The 19932-nt window shown below is 33.8% G+C and overlaps 2 protein-coding genes across 2 annotated transcripts; one reads left to right on the top strand and one right to left on the bottom strand.

Moving 5' to 3' along the window:
• Window positions 1-450: 450 nt before the first annotated feature.
• LOC106759344 (histone-lysine N-methyltransferase ATX2) lies at window positions 451-13848 on the top strand. The gene is made up of 25 exons (XM_014642479.2): window positions 451-1397; window positions 2016-2067; window positions 2160-2234; window positions 2375-2597; window positions 3131-3254; window positions 3387-3491; window positions 3991-4196; window positions 5583-5672; window positions 5888-5985; window positions 6416-6586; window positions 7012-7155; window positions 7544-7591; window positions 7713-7824; window positions 7904-7969; window positions 8050-8111; window positions 8294-8350; window positions 8795-8863; window positions 8946-9141; window positions 10418-10702; window positions 10864-10925; window positions 11011-11088; window positions 11426-11521; window positions 12596-12699; window positions 12835-12977; window positions 13485-13848. Exons 1-24 carry the CDS (start codon window positions 799-801, stop codon window positions 12974-12976), a joined length of 3264 nt encoding a protein of 1087 aa, XP_014497965.1. The 5' UTR covers window positions 451-798; the 3' UTR covers window position 12977; window positions 13485-13848.
• Window positions 13849-15985: 2137 nt separating this feature from the next.
• Window positions 15986-18326, bottom strand: LOC106758882 (dirigent protein 9). The gene is made up of 2 exons (XM_014641883.2): window positions 17475-18326; window positions 15986-17026 (listed from the first exon to the last, which is right to left on the bottom strand). Exons 1-2 carry the CDS (start codon window positions 17730-17732, stop codon window positions 16094-16096), a joined length of 1191 nt encoding a protein of 396 aa, XP_014497369.1. The 5' UTR covers window positions 17733-18326; the 3' UTR covers window positions 15986-16093.
• Between the last annotated feature and the right edge of the window lie 1606 nt (window positions 18327-19932).

Below are 19932 nucleotides of genomic sequence, written 5' to 3'. Positions count from 1 at the left end.
TTTTAATTAATGTATATACTAATTAGTTATATTTAAATACAAGTTAAGAACATAATTACTAACAAGCGTCTGTTTTGGGTCCCGTACGAGATGAGAAAAAATAATAAGGGAGAAAAAAAAAATTCCACTAAAATGGTAAAAGTTGCATGACACATATTAATCATCAATAATATCCTAAAACAAAGAAGTCCCTTTATTTAAGAAAAAAAATCTTTACCAAATAAATTATTTTTTATTTATATATATTTAAAATAAATTTAACAAAATTTAAATAAAAAAAATAAATTTATACATTTTTTTAGATTGAAGAATAAATTAGACTAAAATTTTAAAAATAAATTATTTTTAATTTTTAACGAAAATTAAAAGATTACAAACATATTAAATGGTATATATAATTTCTCATAAAACAGAATAAAAAAATATTGAATTTACAGAAACCGAGGAGAGAAGAAGAAGACTTGCTGGTGGAAACGATGGCGAAGACAGTGTGTAGGAGATTTCAGATATAATCTTGCAGTGATTATTATTTGATAATAGATTCCTTTTCTTTAACCTTTTATCGTTGTTGTGTGCGGAAAGAGCTGTCTCTCTCTCAATCTCACTCTGACGAGAGAGAGAGTGAGAAGTGAGTGTGTGTGTTTCGACACGGCGGGAAACAGAATAATTTGGGCAATAACCCTCTCCCTCCAAATCAAACACACACAACACAACACTTTCTAATTCTCTCTCTTTTCTCATTCTATCGCCAAAACCCTAGCCAAGCTTCTTCTTATTTCCATTTCCATATCCATCCATATGGCAGCGGCGTTCCAGGAAGGAGGAGGTGCCGACGACGACGCCACCATCGACGTCCACACAACGCGTGGCACGCCCATCCGCTACCTTCCCCTCGACCACCTCTACTCTGCCACGTCGCCCTGCCGCGTCACGGCCAGCGGCTCTTCCAACGTCATGTCCAAGAAGGTCAAGGCTCGAAAACTCACCACTCTCGCCGCGCATCATCATTTCACCAACCACGACCACAAGAAAACCATGTCGTCCTCATCGTCCTCCTCCCACCCTCCTTCTTCCAAGCCTCCCTTGCTCTTCGTCTACTCGCGCCGCCGCAAGAGGCATTCCCCTTCCACGGCGCTGTGCAAAACCGAGGGCAAGGTGAATGCGGACGAGAATGAGGATGAGACAAGGTTGCTGAAGAAGAGGAAAATTGGGAGCACTGAGTTGGAGAGGCTGGGTGTGGATTTGAACACTGCGATTGGGGATGCTGACGGACCTCGATTGAGGGAATGTCGAAACCAATTTGGGAATTCTGGTGCTGCTGGGAATGTTAAGTGTGGTTCCTTGGAGAATTTGCCCAAAATGTCGCCTGATTCTCGCCCTGTGAAAAAATGGGTCGGGTAATTTACTTCTTCTTACTCTCTGTTGGGTGCATTGCTAGATAAAATGTTGTTCTTGTGGAAATTGGGTGTTCTTGGGTCTGTTCTGAAGTTTTCTGGGTTTTAAGTAAAAATAAAGTATTGCTGTTTGGACTTTAGAAATACAAGCTCGATGGATTTGAGCTTTTGCTTGAATTTCAGCTTCTGGTGTTGTTGTTGGGAGGGGGAAATGTTAATTGAGTAAATGTTCCTCGAGGGTCTGCTTGGGAATTCTGTGAGTTGAGAAGGTATTTCTGGTTTAGACCTTGGTCCAAATAGATGTTCCGGGAATTTGAGCTTTTACTTGAATCTCTGTTTCGTGTTTTGTTGTGGGTAGGGAAAATCATAATCGTTAGATCTCGCTTGCGGGAAAGAAACATTCTGGGTTCTTTTTTTTGCTTTATTATTTATTTTCAAATGCAGTGCTTGTTTGTACGGAAGGAATTAGAGTTTCATAAGGTTGTGATTTAGTTGGTATGCAGGGGGGGGGGGGGAAGTTGAATGCATAGTTCTGTGGATAGGTTGTGATGTTTTGTTTTTGTGTGTTTGTGATTATGGTAGAAGGAAACTTTAAATGATTGTTAATTGCGTTTGCTGCAGGTTGAGTTTTGATAATGCTGATCCTGAGGTGTTTGTTGGATTAAGATGCAAGGTTATGTTTTGTAACCTTTACATTGCATGTTCATTCCATTGAGTTTGTTCATGTAATTACGGTGTTTTGATGTTGTACCTTGTTGTCTGCAGGTTTTTTGGCCCATGGATTTGAAAGCGTACACTGGCTATGTCAGAGGTTATGACAAGGAAACTAAGATACATCATGTATGTCCCTCAATTATCTAAATTATTACTTGAATGATATGGATAGCTTTGAGTGAAAAATTTGGTGCATCTTTGATCTATGAATTTGACATCATTGGACTTGTTTGAAATTTCATCCTTTCATTAATAATTATGTGCAGGTCAAGTATGATGATGGAGATGAGGAAAATTTAATTCTTTCAAATGAGAATATTAGATTCCATGTTTCCCGTGATGAGGTGAAACATTTAAAATTGAATCTTGCCAAAGTTCGTGAGAACAATGTCTCCGATTATGATGTTGAAGAGATGCTTGCAATGGCTGCAAGTTTGGATGATTGTCAAGACTTTGAGCCTGGGGATATAATATGGGCTAAGCTAACAGGTCTGTGCTCAATCTTGTTTTGTTCCGTTTGCGTGGCTTTGTGTGGAAAATTTTATTTAAATTGACGTCCTATCTTTTAGAACTTTGGTGCATCACTTTAAATATTACTGTTGCTGCATTGATTTGGTATTTATACTTTTTAAATTTGATATGGTAAATCATTAATTTGTATCTGGTATCTTACTGAAGTAGATAGGTATTCAATCTATCCCACGGTTCTCTGATTCAAGCAGTAAAATTGAGCTTAATATGGTCAATTATTAACCTGTTTCTGGCATCATACTGAAGGAGGCTGACATGCTGTCTATCCTCCTCCACGTTAAAACAAAGCTCACGTTATAGAAGAAAGCAGAATATAAGAAATTTTAATCTTATCACTGTTTTACATCCTTCTTGTAAACACTATTTTCAGGAGATCAAACTATGTCTACTTCAATTTACCTTATTTCTTTATTATTGGCATTTCTAGTCACTATTAGGTCTTGTTAATTTTTCAACATCTATGCTTGTGTCTTTTTATTATTTTGTTGCAGGTCATGCAATGTGGCCGGCTGTTGTTTTGGAGGAATCACTTGCTAGCAACTGTAAAGGTTTAAAGATGAGTTTGGGAGGAAGATCAGTTCCTGTCCAATTTTTTGGCACCCATGACTTTGCAAGGTTTGATATTCTGTGAAAATTAAGGATAACATGGTTTTCAATGTTTACCCGGAGACTTTTATTTCTATACTGTGTGATCTTTTCCTCCTTTTAAGATGTGTATTTCTGTTGTATATTCTTCCTCTTCTCTAGGGTTAGACTGCAACAGGTGAAATCATTTCTCAGTGGACTTCTTACCGATCTACACTCAAAATGCAAGAAACATAGTTTTATTGAAGGTTTAGAAGAGGCAAAAAGGTAATGTTAATCTTGCCTTTTTTTTTTTCTTTATCTGTTATCATATTTGTTAAATAGAACATCAAAAGTTGTGAACCATAAAATGATTTTCCCTTTTTATTAGGCAAAATTAATGTTTTGCTGTTTCAGCTTACTATGATTTATCTAATGTGATTGAGTGTTTACTATATTTGCATTGAGGAATATGAAGATTTATATATTAAAATGATGAAGCAAATTTGATAAACTTCTTTTTTTTGTAATCATCTTACAATGATTTGAAGTTTTCAGTTTTTTTTCTTCTTGATATGCAATCTTAAATTCCTTAAAGTTCACTATATTATGTGTGTGCTTTAGTTGCCGAATAAGGAACTGTGCTAATACATAATTTGCTAATTAAAATTAATGAGCTAAGCCTTTATTCTGTGTAATGTATTTTCTAATCTCTCTAGGTATTGGTACTTGAAGTTAAACATGGTTGCTCAAATTTGTTGGTTTTGCAATTATTTTTCTCAAACAGATATTTGAGTGAACAGAAGCTTCCTTTGGAAATGCTAGAGTTACAGAAAAGATGTGCAGCTGATAATTGTAACAATGCAAGTAGAGAGGAAGGAGGATGTACAGATTCAGGCGATGATTGTTTACAAGGCGAGAGGACTTTATTGGCTAAGGAAACTGTTGAAACTTTTCCTTACGAATTAGAAGACCTCCAAATTCTAAGCCTTGGTAACTTTTCTTGATTACCATTGTTTAAATATTTATATATTCCCAAGAGTTTCTCCATGTCAAACGCTCTTTACTTGATTGAATCCTTATTTTATTAATCGTGCAATATAGTCATGTTTCCAATTTTCCTTAGTGATTTCCAAGACAACCATCAAAACACAACCTTTTACTGTTTACTCTCTTCAACTCGGTAATCTTCCTTTGATAGGATAAATTATGGATTTGGAAGTACTTCCTTGGATACATAAATAGCTTGGTTATTTTAGTTAGTACTGGATAGAAAAAAAATGATTACGAGGACTTGACATTTTTCTTTACATATTAGAAGAGGCAACATTTATAAAATGCTGCCTGTGATTCTTGTCGTTATCATTTTGCATGTATAAAGTAACTAGTTGCTTGAAAACAGCTATGATCTGAATGCAAATAGTAAACAAAGTCCCAATTCTTATTTCATAACATGTTTTGGGTATAGACACACTTTGATTCAAATATTATAATACACTAAACCCAAAGCTCTTGACTGTATAATGAAAAACAACCTGATAGTATGTCAAAACTTGCAGAGGACCCTCTGCTACAAGTGCTAACACAGATACGAGGAGACTCTTGCACCAGCTGCAAGGCTTTTTATTTTAAAAAGGTTAAGAGCAACTAGTTGCTTATAAACAAAAATATTATTTTAATGTGAGTTCCACACATGAGTTGCTTGAAATTAGAGTTGCTTATAAAGTGTTGAGAGTTTCTTACGAAGCAACTTTCTTCAATTTCTAAGCAACTCGTTTAAATTTAAGCAATTCATGTATAGAACCCACACTAAAATATAATGCTTTTATTCATGAGGAACTATGGTAAGCAGCTTCCATTGGAGATATGCTCTAAGTACCCTTTTCCAAACAAAAGGCTTGACCTTTGAGAACTCTTTTGTATCTGGATATAATTTGATTAGTTGATATGCATCATTGAGACAATTTTAATCTAACAATCAATCTTGTGATGCCATGTGTTTAAAATCTTTTCATTTGTTTTCGATAGTGAGATGTTTTAGCTACTCCAATTGTGTGGCATCTTCTTGCTTATTGGCGGTGTCCAGACTTTTATGCTGACATGGATCAAATTTATATTCTTTAATATTGTTATATTCAAGGGTGAACAAGTTACACTGTACAGTGTGCTGAACAAAATTTACCTTGGTCTCTAATAATGCAATGACTGAAAGATGATCTCTGGATTTACTGCATGCATATTTTTTAATTTTATATAGGCAAAGAGGGTGGTTTCTCTTTTGTGCTCTTCCCTTTTACTTCTAGATTATTGGCATTTTGGCAGTTGCCGAATGGTCAGTGCAATAAAAGGGATGTTAAGAACTTCTTTGTTTTTATTCAGGAAAAATAGTTGAAGATTCTGCATTCAGAGACGGAAGGTTTATCTGGCCTGAAGGGTACACAGCAGTGAGGAAGTTTACTTCAGTTACTGGTGAAACATTTATTATCGCTGTTGTTTGGGATGTTGAATTCATATTCTTTTGGTTGTTATTTTAAAAGTTCAGTCAAACATGTCATATTCTTTTGGTTGTTATTTTAAAAGTTCAGTCAAACATGTCATATTCTTCATATTTAGTATCTTAATTCTTGTAGTTCTGATTTTATAGTTTTTTTTACCTTCCATGATCTGCTTTTTTTGTTGTTTAGACCCAGAAGTTTTTGCTTCTTATAAGATGGAGGTTTTGAGAGATCCAGAGTCCAAATTTCGTCCTCTATTTAGAGTGACAGTTGATGGTGGCGAGCAGGTTGGTTTTTAGTATAAGAGTTGATTTGCTTTTGCTTTATAAGAAATTATCTTCTAATGTAGACATTTGTTTCTCTGATAGTTTGATTGTAAATCATGTAATGTTTATAATTCTATATTTATTTTATAGGGTATATATCCCCTTTAAATATATTTATTTCACCATCTCTAACATATGCCAGCCCTTTTCCTTTTAAAAATTTTGTAATTTTTTGTTTCTGATGACAGAAATTAAGATCCATGGTGGCATGCTGTTTGCCTGCTTAATAGCAGGATTTATATGTTTATTTGTTAGTTGTTAAATTACTTAACAAACTTCCCCTACTTGTTGACCTAGTTTCTCCTTGTCTTGCAAAAGATACTAAGATATTATATGATAATTTCTAACCAATGTCTTGTGTTAATCATGTTATGATGAATGCTTTCTCCAGTTCAACGGTAATACTCCATCTGTTTGTTGGAACGAGATATTCAAAAAGATAAAAGAAATGGAAAAGAATGCTTCTGATAGCAGTCTTGCTGAAGGTGGGGTCGAAAAGGGCTACGCATCTGGGTCTGATATGTTTGGTTTCTCCAATCCTAAGGTGCTTAAACTTATACAGGTATGTTCTTTAATTATAAGTTAGTTCTTTTACTTTTGATATGGAGCATAAAGTCAATAATTTGGAAACTAATAGAATTATCCTGAAAATATTATAATTTATTGCACGTAATACATAGTAAGCTGTAAAGTGTTTTGTTTTTGATATAGCTGAACGGTGTTACCAATTCATATAGTAGGATAGAACATGGTTGTTGCTGTACCAAGTTGTCACTTTTGCATGCATTGCACGATCTAGTCATGTGCTTCTCTTTTCTCTAATGTTCATTTTTACTGGCTGCACATGATTATTGCTTAGTTTCATCTCTCTCATTATGCTATATTCAAGTTCTTGAGCCAACCCAGCGTTTTTGCTAGAATACATATACTTTTCAAGTTGTGTACCTGATGCTTTCTTTTTACTGAAAGAAGTGTTGTTATTTTCAGGGATTGTCTAAATCCAAAATCTCTTCAAGGAATTCATCTTGCAAGTTAGGTTCCCAAAGACATAATAACTTGCCTCTTGGTTATAGACAAGTTCATATTAACTGGTTTGACCTCGATAAGTGCAACGTGTGCCACATGGATGAGGTAGAGTTTCATTTTTCTTTTCAATTCTATAGTGCTCCTGCCTGTTGTTTTAGACACCTGGATGCTCTTTTAGTTGCAATTTTTGTCTCTTGTTTCTCCCTTCTCCTGTGGTTTTAATCCATTCTAAGGAAATAGAAATGTTATTCCCTTGCAATGTGTGCCACATGGACGAGGTAGGGTTTTTGTTTTCCTCTTCAATCCTCCAGAGCTCCTGCTTGTGTTTTTTATGATTACATGCTCTTTTGTTCAATTTGTATTTCTCCTTTCTCCAAGATATAAATTTATTCTGACAAAGTAGAAATGTTATGACCTATGCTGTTTGTTTGCGTATAATTTTACCTCGTTACCTCATGTTTTGCTTGCTAAATGGGAGTCAATTATCTTGTAGGAGTATGAGAACAATCTGTTTCTGCAGTGTGACAAATGCAGAATGATGGTATGGCTATGTAACTTTTTTATTCAAGGCCCTTCATTGTGGTACCGCTGTATGTATCATTAGAGCTGTACTACTCCATCCATTTATTGTTTTTGAACCAAAAGTTATGATATTCATTTAGGTCCATGCTAGATGTTATGGAGAACTAGAACCTGTTAATGGGGTGCTATGGTTATGCAATTTATGTCGTTCAGGAGCTCCGCCTCCACCTTGCTGCTTATGTCCACTCATAGGTATGCTGGAATCTTTTAATATATCACTGAATTATAAGTAGAACTGTATGTCTTTGGTATCTAATGGAGTTTGTTCTAGGTGGAGCAATGAAGCCTACTACAGATGGCCGGTGGGCTCATTTGGCTTGTGCCATGTGGATACCTGGTTTGTTTGTGTATGACTTTATTTATTCTTTTTTACTCCTTAATTTGGGTATGATTTCTAAGTGTTGACATTTTTACCAGAAACTTGTTTAGCTGATGTCAAGAGAATGGAGCCTATTGATGGTTTGAGTAGAATCAGTAAGGTAGGTTTTCATTTCTAATTATTCTATTTTCTTTTGTTTAGCTTTTGTCTTGAAGTTTTTGACTACAAACATCTTAGTTTTTCTTTTTTATCAAAATTCTCGTGTCAATGATTTTATCATTAAGTGTTATTACTACAAACTACATTTCTATTTGCTTTCCTTTTAATTCTGTATCTGAACAGGACCGCTGGAAGTTGCTATGCAGCATATGTGGTGTATCTTATGGTGCCTGCATCCAAGTAAGTCGTCTAACTTTTAAATTAAAGAGTAGCTTAAGCTAGAATTTTCTTGGTCAATAGGTAGGATACTCTTGATATAAAGATTAACAAATCTGTTTCCTAATCCACATCAAACGATCAACTTGCACCCTTATACCTAAAGTGACAATAAAAGCATGTATGAATTTCAGTGTTAATTTTTGAAATTATTGTTTTGGGGAGTATAATAGGTTTGAGCTCTAGTATCTACTACAAATATATAAAAATGGCCAAGATTACAAGTACAATTATTCTTTAACATCAATTATAGGGGTCAATATTAGCTTGTCTTACTCTCACTTGATGCACACTCTACATGTGTTTATGCATGTATGTTCAGCTTCTTAACTAGCATTTGTTACAGTAAGAGATTTCTGTTTTGGTTTTAAATTTTGATTGCATTTTTTTCCAATGTTAATTCTGCAGTGTTCAAATAGTTCTTGTCGAGTAGCATATCATCCACTCTGTGCACGTGCTGCTGGTCTCTGTGTCGAGGTATTTATCTCCCAACTTGACACATTTATTATTCAAAAATATGTCATTGCCCATTTATTTATTTTTGCTATTTTATTTATAGCTTGAAAATGAGGATAGGCTCTATCTGCTTTCTGTTGATGACGATGAAGATCAGTGCATACGCTTACTTTCTTTCTGCAAGAAACATAGGCAACCGTCCAATGAACATTCTGTTGCTGATGATCGTATAGTTCGAGTAGCTGGTCTATGTTCAGACTATGAACCACCGCCCAATCCATCTGGTTGTGCTCGAAGTGGTATGACTTTTGACACTTGTTTCACTAAACCAAATTATCTCTTTCATATTATTTGCTAGCTTAACCACTAGCAACCAAGAGAAAAAAAAATAGAAATTATGTTTGGTGATCTTTAATTAATTAGCTGTTGCCTTGTTGCCTTGTTACTTTGTTTATTTTATATAAATACTTGTTCATGATCATCATTTTGGAGTATACAATCTTTAGCCAAGTTCCACTTATTTCCAATTTAACATAAACTGTGGTGATTAGCATATCACATACTTTGATTCATACTGGACTAGTGGCAGGCATACTCAAATCACGTTGCTTGAAATTGGTTTTCTTTTGATTTAATTGGGTCTACAATTGACTGCTTATTAAACAGTTTTTGGATCCATCTGGAAAGGGAAATAGTTGTGTGCTAGGGCAGCGTGGCAGAGTAGCCAAGCTGATGTATAAAATGCCCTAGGGCAGTGTAATTTTTAAAGATCAATTCCAAGTCACCCATTTATTGAGTCTGGCAAAATCAGCTGATGAATACATGCGATCTCAAAATCAATCATTTCTCAATTTATAGAACGCGTTGTTTTGCTACTGTACAAGTAAATACTATTGCATCTCTTGCTGAAGTTCTTAGTTGTCGAGCTTGTTATACCCTGTTTTTGGGTTGGTTTAGGTTTGAGCTATATCTTTTGGTTAAGGATGTTTTTGCATTAATTATTCTGATGCTTGGCTAGAGGCCAAGAAGATACTTATATAAGGTTAACGTAATTGCATTGTTTCTATTGCATCCAAATGATTCCACATCATTTAAGAATTGAGGCTAAGGGTGATTTTATGAATATTCTTCTTTTAAGCACAAAGTTGCGAGGTTCAAAACTAATGTCATAGTGGATAATACCTTGGATGCAATGATCTCAACAGTGCTAATGGATTAGAGTTTGGAACATTGACCCTAAGAGAAGGGCCTAAGATACACACAGGCTGAAAGACCCTCTAGCCCATTATTTTTGATTTGGAGGATGTTATGATATGTCAAAACAATTTCACATCTCCTAAGAATCAGGATTAAGCATAGTTTCAAAATGCTCGCCACCTGTAATCTATCTAGTCATCTTTTTGGTACAAAAATGTGTTTGAACCACTGAAAACATCAAAAGTGATAATGTCTTGGATTGGGTTATGGATATGCATAACGAGTCATCTTTTCCACTTGATGGGTATTACGTTTTAGCTGTGTTACAATATCTTAAAGATAATTTTATTAAATAATGTTTGTCTTTATTCTTGGCAGAACCATATGATTACTTTGGCAGGAGAGGTCGAAAGGAACCTGAAGCACTTGCAGCTGCATCATTGAAACGGTTGTTCGTGGAGAATCAGCCTTACTTAGTAGGTGGATACTGCCAGCATGGATCATCAAATGACCCAGAGCCTTCTGGCAGAGGAGTCTGCTCCAAATTTTTTTGTAGCCAACAAAGGCTAAGAACATCTCTGATTGACACATCTAACAACATACTTTCTATCTCTGAAAAATATGAGTACATGAGGGAAACCTTTCGGAAGCGGCTTGCATTTGGTAGGAATAGTTCTGTCAATATATATTTTTGAAAATAGTCGGGGAAAGGGGAATTGTCTACTCTTTTGCATAGTTCACTATATCTTATCAGGGTTGTGGTTTGAGATTTAACTATGGAGTGACCCTGAGTTACATTAAATTAAATGTTTGATTTTTTCAAGGGAAATCAAGAATTCATGGATTTGGCATCTTTGCAAAGCATCCACATAAAGGTGGAGACATGGTAAGGGGAATATTTTCCATTTGCATTATCTATTGTTATAGCATTTATACATTTAAGGGTTTACATCTTGACTTTATTTATTCAGGTGATTGAATACACTGGTGAACTTGTTAGACCACCAATAGCTGACCGGAGAGAACACTTTATATACAATTCATTGGTGGTAAGTATTCTGAATTATCGAATGAGCTTGTATGGCAGGGAACACAATTTTAGTACATCAATTTCAAGCACTTTATATGAAATTCATTAATAGCTTATATTAATTTTAATTTCAAGCTAATAAATGCTTCTGATGAAAGGGAACATATTCTGATAGCTCTAAAATCTTCAACTAAAATAGACAGTGGATCTTAGAACCTTTGATTGTCAACATGAGCAAGAATGTTTCAACTATTGCACCTTCTGCTATAAAAATATAGTATCAGTCTGCACCTTCTGGATTGTTATGTAGGTTCTTATAAAGGATGTAGTAAGCCGTGCTTCTTTCCCTTATGCAGGGTGCTGGAACATATATGTTTCGGATTGACGATGAACGAGTCATTGATGCTACTAGAGCAGGAAGCATTGCTCATTTAATAAACCATTCTTGTGCGGTATGTTCTTTTCTAATTTAATTTTATATTTTTCATGATTTCATATGTTGTTTGTTAATCATTGCCATTCTAATACGCTTTCTTATTTTGATATATAAAATTCGCTTAATGTATCCCTTTTTATCTTACTATTTGAAGACTGGAGCCTGTAGGAGTTTCTAATTTTTAGTATGGGGTTTGTATGCTTGAGATTCTTAAAATATGCGTATTTTTTGACATATTTATAGCATTGTTAAATGACTTTTGATAATGTGGTTTGCATTGATTGTGGAACAGTTTCATAAGGCCTTCAAAGGCTTTAACCTGCATAGTTTCTCTTTTACATGAAAGTATATTGTTGCTTTGGTTAATACTGGTATATGCTAGTTCCACCGTTCTACTGTTGGCCATAGTAGTTAATTGTGTGCTATAAAACCGTATTCTCAGTTTTCCTGCCACCAAATGGTGTTGTTTGGTGCTGTTTTGTGGGGACAATATTGGCATCTTGTCTCCATTTCTTGAACCTAATCCAAACTTGCTTGCATTGACCATTCAGCAAGGAACTGCAGTCCAATTCACTGATGAGGATCCAATTTTCTCTCTCTAGATTTCTGACACCAGACATTACTTTCCAGCTATTCCCTCTCAAGATTTCATTGTTGTGGTTGACCCCTGACTTTTACAATGTTTTTTTACCCTCAGTTCTTTATCCTCTGAGTATGAAAATGTTTGTTTTTGGTTCTGTGCTCTCCTGTTTTTCTGAGCTCCACCCTTTAATTTTTTTTATTAAATTGGGTATGATTTCGCAAGCATCAGATTTAATGGCTTCATCCATCCTTTATGAATATCTTTACTTTTATGTTTTTTTCTCAGCATATCTACACGTGTAGTGTAAATGATGTAATGTGTACCTTGACGTAAAAATACCAGTGATCTTGCTGCCTGATGTATAGCTGCTTTGCGCCACTATATGGAATTGGCTACTATGCTGTTGACATTAGTTTGGAAATACTGCGTTTCAACTTGCTTATTTACTGAAGAACTCATGCAGCTTTATTTTAGTTGTTTACCTGTATAAATTTTGTTTGTATGCAGCCAAATTGCTATTCAAGAGTAATAAGTGTTAATGGCGACGAGCATATTATAATATTTGCAAAGAGGGACATTAAACAGTGGGAAGAGCTTACATATGATTATAGGTTTCCCTCTTCTCTAACTGAGTGCTTTTCGCCACAAAAAAAAAAAATACAAAACTTGTTCTTTTGTTGGGATTAGTTGTGGGTACCACTGCATTTAGCAAATATTGTGCTGACTTTCTTTTATTCATTTGACAGATTTTTCTCAATTGATGAACGGCTTGCTTGTTACTGTGGCTTCCCAAAGTGCCGAGGTATAGTAAACGATACGGAAGCAGAAGAGCGGGCTGCTACCCTTTATGCACCAAGAAGGGAATTGATAGATTGGAGAGGAGAATGAGGTATGACAGTGATATTTCTTGTCTTTGAAGTTGTCAATATTGAATTTCAAAGTTAATAGCTGTAATTTATCTGGTTGGTAGTTCCGCGTGACCCTTGTAACCCTCTGATGATTCTACAACGACCATCTAGCAGTTTTTTTACTTCTCATCATTTTTATTTTTAGTTTATCTTTTTACGTTTTTGAATTCGCTCTTCTCATTATCAGTTTGTTTACTTATTTATTTAATTCACATCTCTCTTGTAATCATTTTAAACTCTCACCGATCTTTCTTGTGTTTTTGTCTCACTACTATTTTTGTTTTTCCTTTATTTTTTGTATTATCCTAGTTTAGGTCTGAAATTTTTTTTCTCTGGCAGAGGTTTCTCTGCATTAGAACATTTTCATTTTTGTTTCAACCTCACATTTCATTGAATCTGGTAATTAGATCTGTTTTATTTTTGAATTAAGTATTTGCTACTTTTGCTATTTATTTTTCTCCTTTATTGATTTTATTTTATTTTTGCAGATTTTTAACTCTAATATTATGTAAGTTCCTTCTGAAGATGAATTGTTTGTCCAACCTCTGTCATGGATTCTACCATTTCCTTGAAAGGACAGTGTTGTACATAGCACATCTGATTCTTCCCATTGTTTCATCATAACCCCGACTGAGCCCACTGAGGGGAGGTTTCCATTGGAGTTCTGGTTATAATGATTGGAAAGATGTACCAGACTTTTTACAAATGTTTCATTTGAAATTCATTGCCACAATTACGGCTGTTTAACTTCAACCAACTTGCTGAGATATTGTAACTTGTCATTGGATAGGTACAGTTGTAATTACATCAAACCTTCATAAAAATGAAAAGAAATTGAGATTTCAAATGGAAGTACTTGCTGAATGTGTCGTTGCCTCGGGAATTTAGGTATGACAAAATCTGTATATATAATTAGAGTAGTCATCGTAGAAATTAGTATTATGCAAACTAAATACAAAATCAAAATTTGTATTTACACGAAGCTCAATGCATAATTAGGCAATAAACTGGGACTAAATAATACTGAAGTGCTTAATATATGTTGTTTATTTATTATTTTTGTCTGTTTTGAGATTAAAGAATTATATTCAACCTTTTTAGTCTTAAAAGTAGAATAATGGTTCATATTAGAAATTTCTGAAGTTGGAGTTTCTTGGTTGACCTTGAGTTTTATAAAATAAGCTGAATACATATACATTTTTGGCTTATACTACATGTATTCATGTGCTTTTAGAAATTGTTTATTATAAATAAGACCTTAACTTTAATTGGTGATTGTTGTTAGGTTATATACAAGGTTAATTCACTACTCGTCTTGATAATTGTTTTTTATTTGGTAATGTCAAACTCAGTTTCTATTGATGCTGTGATGGGATTTTACACCATCTAGATTTGTTAATTGAAGAGTGGAAGATTGATTCAGTAGATATTGTTCATTTGCACTTACGTGCTTGAAACCTCAAGATCGGTTTGTAAAAAAAAAAAATGCTTCAAGAGAGGTATGTATTCCTGGAATTGATCTTGATTTGAGAAATATTGATCTTGATTTGAGAAATTTTAAATTCTAGAGGAGTGGTGGTGACCATTTATGAATTCTTGTTGTCAATACTTTTTGGCAATTAAACTTGTCAACTAACTGATTTAGTTGCTATATAAGTTGGACTTTAATTAAAATTCCCATCTTTTTTTTTATTGTACTAGGTATTTGTTATTTTCCTTGTGGTAATGTCTTCTATGCTTATTATTTCTTGTCCCCTATGAAAGGAACTCTATCATATGTCTATCATAAACTTTTCCACAAATATTTACAAATAGTAAAATTAGAAGGAAAAATAAAGTGAAATTTTATATAAACTTAAATTAACGTAATGCTTATAATATATAAAGTCTGTTTGCATAAATTTTTTTAAAGTACTTTTGAAAAAGTAATAAAAGAAAATATCGTAATTAAAATAAATATATGCATAAACTTAAGATTAGATTTTGGAGAAACTAATAATAGAAAATTTTACAAAATTAGTTTACTGACAGATCTATTTTATTTTATTTTTATATTTTCTTCTAAAGAGTGTTTTTCGAAAAGTTTATTCAAACAAATTCACTTATTTACAGAGGTTTTCTATATTAAGTTTTATGCAAATTTTTCTTTTTTTCTCTACAGATATTTGTGGAGAGATTTTTCGAAATATTCTCACAACTATTGTTTAATATATGAAAATGTTTTCAAATTTGTTATTTGTTTTAAGCACCTTATAATCTATAAGTAGTTCCAAGTCTTCATTGTTCATTATCTATTATGTACTGTTCTATGGTGTTGTTTGACATTTCTGCTATGACAAGGTGACAAGGGGTTCCTAATTTTCATCGTACTCTTTTTTATATCAGTCTCATGACAGCTATGTTTTCTCTCTTTTCTTTAGTGAGCCTTAAGTTAACACAAATACACAAGTCCCTTTTCAAATTTCAGTGAACATAAATTCAAGTTGATTACTAATATATCTCCTAATAAGAATTTCTCTGTCACAGAATGACTAACTTTTTATATATTAGTTAGTTCTTTCACGAAAGACCCTTGTGGATGTATAAAGATTGACTTGATTATCACCACAAATAAGTTCAGTGTGCCAATTATTTCCAAACTGAAGTTTTCTCCAAGACTGATAATTTTGCATGCAACTGTTGTATGATATAGTATTTGGCTTTGGTGCTAAATCTTGTCACTCTGCACTATTTTGTATTTCTCCATAATATTAAGTTCCCTATAATAGGAGAACAATAAACTCGAGGTGAATCTTCTACCTAATGATAATCTTGCCCAATTATCAACATCAGAAAAATAGATAATTTTTCCATTCACTGTATAAAAGTTAAAATAAACTTAAACGATGTATTAGTAAAGTAAGATGATGATAATTCTTTACTGAGGCGATGGTCTGACAAATGAGATACGGAGTGATGGTATAAGAAAAAAAGGGAGCAGAATGAGTTATATTTCAAACTTAAGCAAGCATTAAAGGAGACATTACCAATTTGAACAAAGCATACACAAAGTCAAACTTAACTGCAAATATGAAAGCGATTCAATTGTAGATAATTTCTACTCAGTGAGATAGACATTGAAATGCAAGATGGTGTCCACCCCATCGGTGGTGTGCTGGTCCTCCTTCAGAAGGGTCTCAAGTGAAGCATAACCTTTTGCATTCTCATATTTCCCAGTTCCACCAATCACTGCTATCTCAGATTCTGTTGAAGCTGTCCTATGAATCCCGAAGAGACTTATACTATCCTCTAATCCTTCGTGATGTTGATCATGTTCGCCACCATGCACCAAAATGGTCAGCAAAATGGTCTGGCTAGTGCCATCCAACGAACTTGCCAAGTAGAATCCTTGTGCCCTTCCAATCACAGCAGAATCTAGCTCATGCCCTTCTGTTAACTGATCATCAATCACTGTCACCGATCCGAACATGAGCTTCTGGATGGTGAACCCTGCAGGGAGGTTACCTGCCGAGACAAATGGCTGGTTGTCGCTGCCAGTGACAGTGTTGCTGGTGCCACTGTTCTTAAACACAGTGGAGGATTGTGCACCACTGAGGCCAACAAGGTTTGGGAGGTTGTTATTGGTGATGATGCCATTGAGCTTGGGGTTGACCAAGGGGATTCCTCCAGTGATTGGGAAGAGGTTGTTGTTGAGTTTGGAGAATGGTAGGCCAGTGACATCAGTGTTTGCTACAATTCCTGCCACCACTCTTGCTGATGGATGTGACCCCCCAAGGATGTCATGCATGAAGAAAGAGAAGGATGACTCTTTTGCCACAGGATTTGGTGTCACAGGTGTTGCATTAGGGATAGCTGGCACCACTTCTGGAGTAGGAATTGCCACTGGAGGAATGTTCTCTGCTGGAGCTTCTGTTTCCGGAACTGGGGGGTCTGCATTGTCATCTTCATCTCCGGAATCTTCTGTAGCAACAGGACTGATGGTGGTGGCTGCAGGTGTTTGGCCACTTGGCAAAGTGGTGGCAGGTCCTACCTGTTATGATGGGTGAATACCATTAATATATTAGATATAAAGAAACCATTATACTTATACTTAAATATACAAAAGATACTTCTGAAATATTTACCTATGAATAAAAATTGATAAAACATAATAAATAAATATTTATAATTTCTTAAATCTAAACTAAAAACATACTTTTGGATATTAGTAAAAATCAATTAGAAACTATAAATATGATTATCATCTTTATAAATGGCTATCTATAATAATTCAATCTCATACCTTTGTTTAAATCATCTATAAAGATTTTTGTTTCTTTATCATTAAAGGACAATGCCTCCACATTTCTTTTTTTATTATTATTCATGCTTCGATATAAACTAAATTTAAATTTTATAACATTTTAAAAATATCCATATCAATTACACAGAAGTACCACAGGTGAAATAAATAAAAGTATTTGAGCTTCATTGCCTACCAGTGGTGTGGTTGTGGCTGCAGGTGTTTGGTTAATCGGCAAAGTGGTGACAGGACCTGCCTGTGGTGAAGTGGTGATTGGACCTGTTGTGAAGGAAGGATTGACAGTTCCAGATGCTGCTAAGTTACCTATGGCCTGGGGTTGGGGTTCTACTTCATCTAGGATCCTTGCAGAGTTGGCAATAAGAAAGGTTGTGGTTAGAAACAAAAGACAGAGGGTGCTCTGGCAAGTGTTACCATTGTGTTCAACATTGGCCATTTTACTCTCAAAAAACTTGTACTGGTGGGGGATCTGTTTCACTAGGATTTGAGAGGAAGATTTGTTATTGATGAAAATGATTCAGGGTGTTATATATACAGGCATGTACAAGAAGAGGGTATGTATTTAATCATAAAGTGGAACAGATAGAATATAATGTGGAAAGAAAAAAACTATTATGGAGTGGTTGAATATTGGTCTGTAATGGGATGTTTTAGTTAAAACAACTCCTCATCAATTAGTATAGGTATATGTTGCTAACAAAACTACATGACTAAAATCACACTGCTTTATTATCTCATAAACAAATGGATTATAGTTTGAAATTACATATACAAAAGTTATATTTGGAGGGGTGACAACCTTGCGTCTAGTTTTAATGATCATTATATCAGTATCTGTTTTTGTTTAGAAACATACCATTAGCAGGGGATACCATTATATTCAACTTTGATTCATGAATTGAGAAAATTGATATTGATTAATGCAGTTTTCATCTGTAAAAAAAAATAAAAAATAAAAATAAAAAGTGGGAAGGAACACAAGGAATATTGTAAGTCAACAAGTACTCCTCTGAAATAAAAAGAAAATGTAATTTGATATTTTAATAAGATATATCTTTGATTTCTAGGTTTTATTTGTTATGATCATCATTACCTCTATTATCATGTAATAATACCTTATTAATATATTACAATATTATATATATAATATACGAGAATATATAAAATACTTATAAAGTTATAGTTATGTAAAGTAAAATAAGATAATTATTACCAAAAAATTATTAGAGTAAAATTTATGTTATTTTGTCTGGTTTATGTATGATCTATTAAATATATAAAAAAAAAAATTGTAATGTGTTAATTGTTTTCCTTGTGTTATATTGTATGTATATCAAAGATATCCTAAAGTTGATTCTAAAATTGATTTTAAATTGGTCTTACAGTACAGAAATTTTGTATATATAGATTAAGAACAAATACTTTATGCTCAAAGCTAACCATTTTCGGTTTATAATGGAACCTAATGATTTTCTTTTGCAGAATCTCAACACCATGGAGACGATTGGCATTGCTAAGCATCGACATGGTCTACTGGTTTTTGATTTTCCTAAACATACTTTGTCCAATGTTAATTTCACTTCTTGTAATAATGTTAACTACAATTTGGCATAGATTGGTATGTATTTTCCTTTTAAAGATAATCATATCCCTGCTGAAACTTATAATTTTTTTAATCCTGTCATACTTGTTATTGATCATGTTGATAATTCTGATGAAACTCAAATCATTGATAGTATTCAAGGTGCTTCAAACCTTACATGTTCTGGTTCTGTTAATGATAATGATCAAAATGTTTCTCTAAGTAACACATATTTGGATAGTATTGGTATTAATCCCAGCAACAATCATTCTATAACCTATGAACAGAACAACCAGTGTTACTACTACTCCTTCTTACCTCTCTTAATTATCATTGTTATAACGTTACCAATGGATTTTCTTCTCTTTATCCTATACAATAGTTAGAAGAGAATATTTGAATCACAAAGAAAACAAATAATTTTCAAAACTGTTGGTTCTATCGAGAAAAAAGTTTATTAAAAAGATATAGCACTGATATGAGTCAAATAACGTAAAGGATTGATGCCACTTTATACTTAATACTTTAAGACAATAAGTTAATGGATCTTCAATTTTATATGATGCTCCATTTTTCCAATTTTACACTTAGTCTCGCACTTGGAATCCTAACAATCTTTCTTTTTAAAGGCGAGTCTCTTCCGCCTTAATACAATCCCTTAGATAATTCCATTCAGATGACCTTAGTATTATATCTTTTAATGAATCTTCTCCTACATATAACCAACAAAAGCCACATCTCATCAGAAAAGATGGTGAAACATAACTAATAATATGTGAAATATAACATTCAATAGTTAGTCTTTGTCCTGTTTCTGAACCAGCATTCACAAATGTTATCAATCTTTACTGATAAAAATAAATATCTATATGATATATTGGAAAAACTTTGAAGGCGATGTGATTTCATATATTGGTTTGGGATTATTTTCCAATAATGACCCTTCTGATTGCGATTGGTTCAGTAATCATCCATGGATTTCGTTTTAATTCGTCTCCTCTCTGCCTAAAATTTCATGATTTAATTGTTGGTCATATTTATAGGATTTATAAAT

Source organism: Vigna radiata, chromosome 4 (genome assembly GCF_000741045.1).
Source record: "Vigna radiata var. radiata cultivar VC1973A chromosome 4, Vradiata_ver6, whole genome shotgun sequence".
Lineage (NCBI taxonomy): Eukaryota > Viridiplantae > Streptophyta > Magnoliopsida > Fabales > Fabaceae > Vigna > Vigna radiata.
The sequence above is the reverse complement of the archived record's forward strand: the minus strand, read 5'-3'. Positions and strand labels throughout refer to the sequence as shown.

Coding starts and splice junctions, on each gene's coding strand:
- LOC106759344 (XM_014642479.2), top strand. CDS start 799: ATGGCAGCGGCGTTCCAGGAAGGAGGAGGTGCCGACGACGACGCCACC. Junction 1,398..2,015: donor CCTGTGAAAAAATGGGTCGG/GTAATTTACTTC, acceptor CGTTTGCTGCAG/GTTGAGTTTTGATAATGCTG. Junction 9,142..10,417: donor ATCTGGTTGTGCTCGAAGTG/GTATGACTTTTG, acceptor TATTCTTGGCAG/AACCATATGATTACTTTGGC.
- LOC106758882 (XM_014641883.2), bottom strand. CDS start 17,732: ATGGCCAATGTTGAACACAATGGTAACACTTGCCAGAGCACCCTCTGT. Junction 17,027..17,474: donor CAGCCACAACCACACCACTG/GTAGGCAATGAA, acceptor CCATCATAACAG/GTAGGACCTGCCACCACTTT.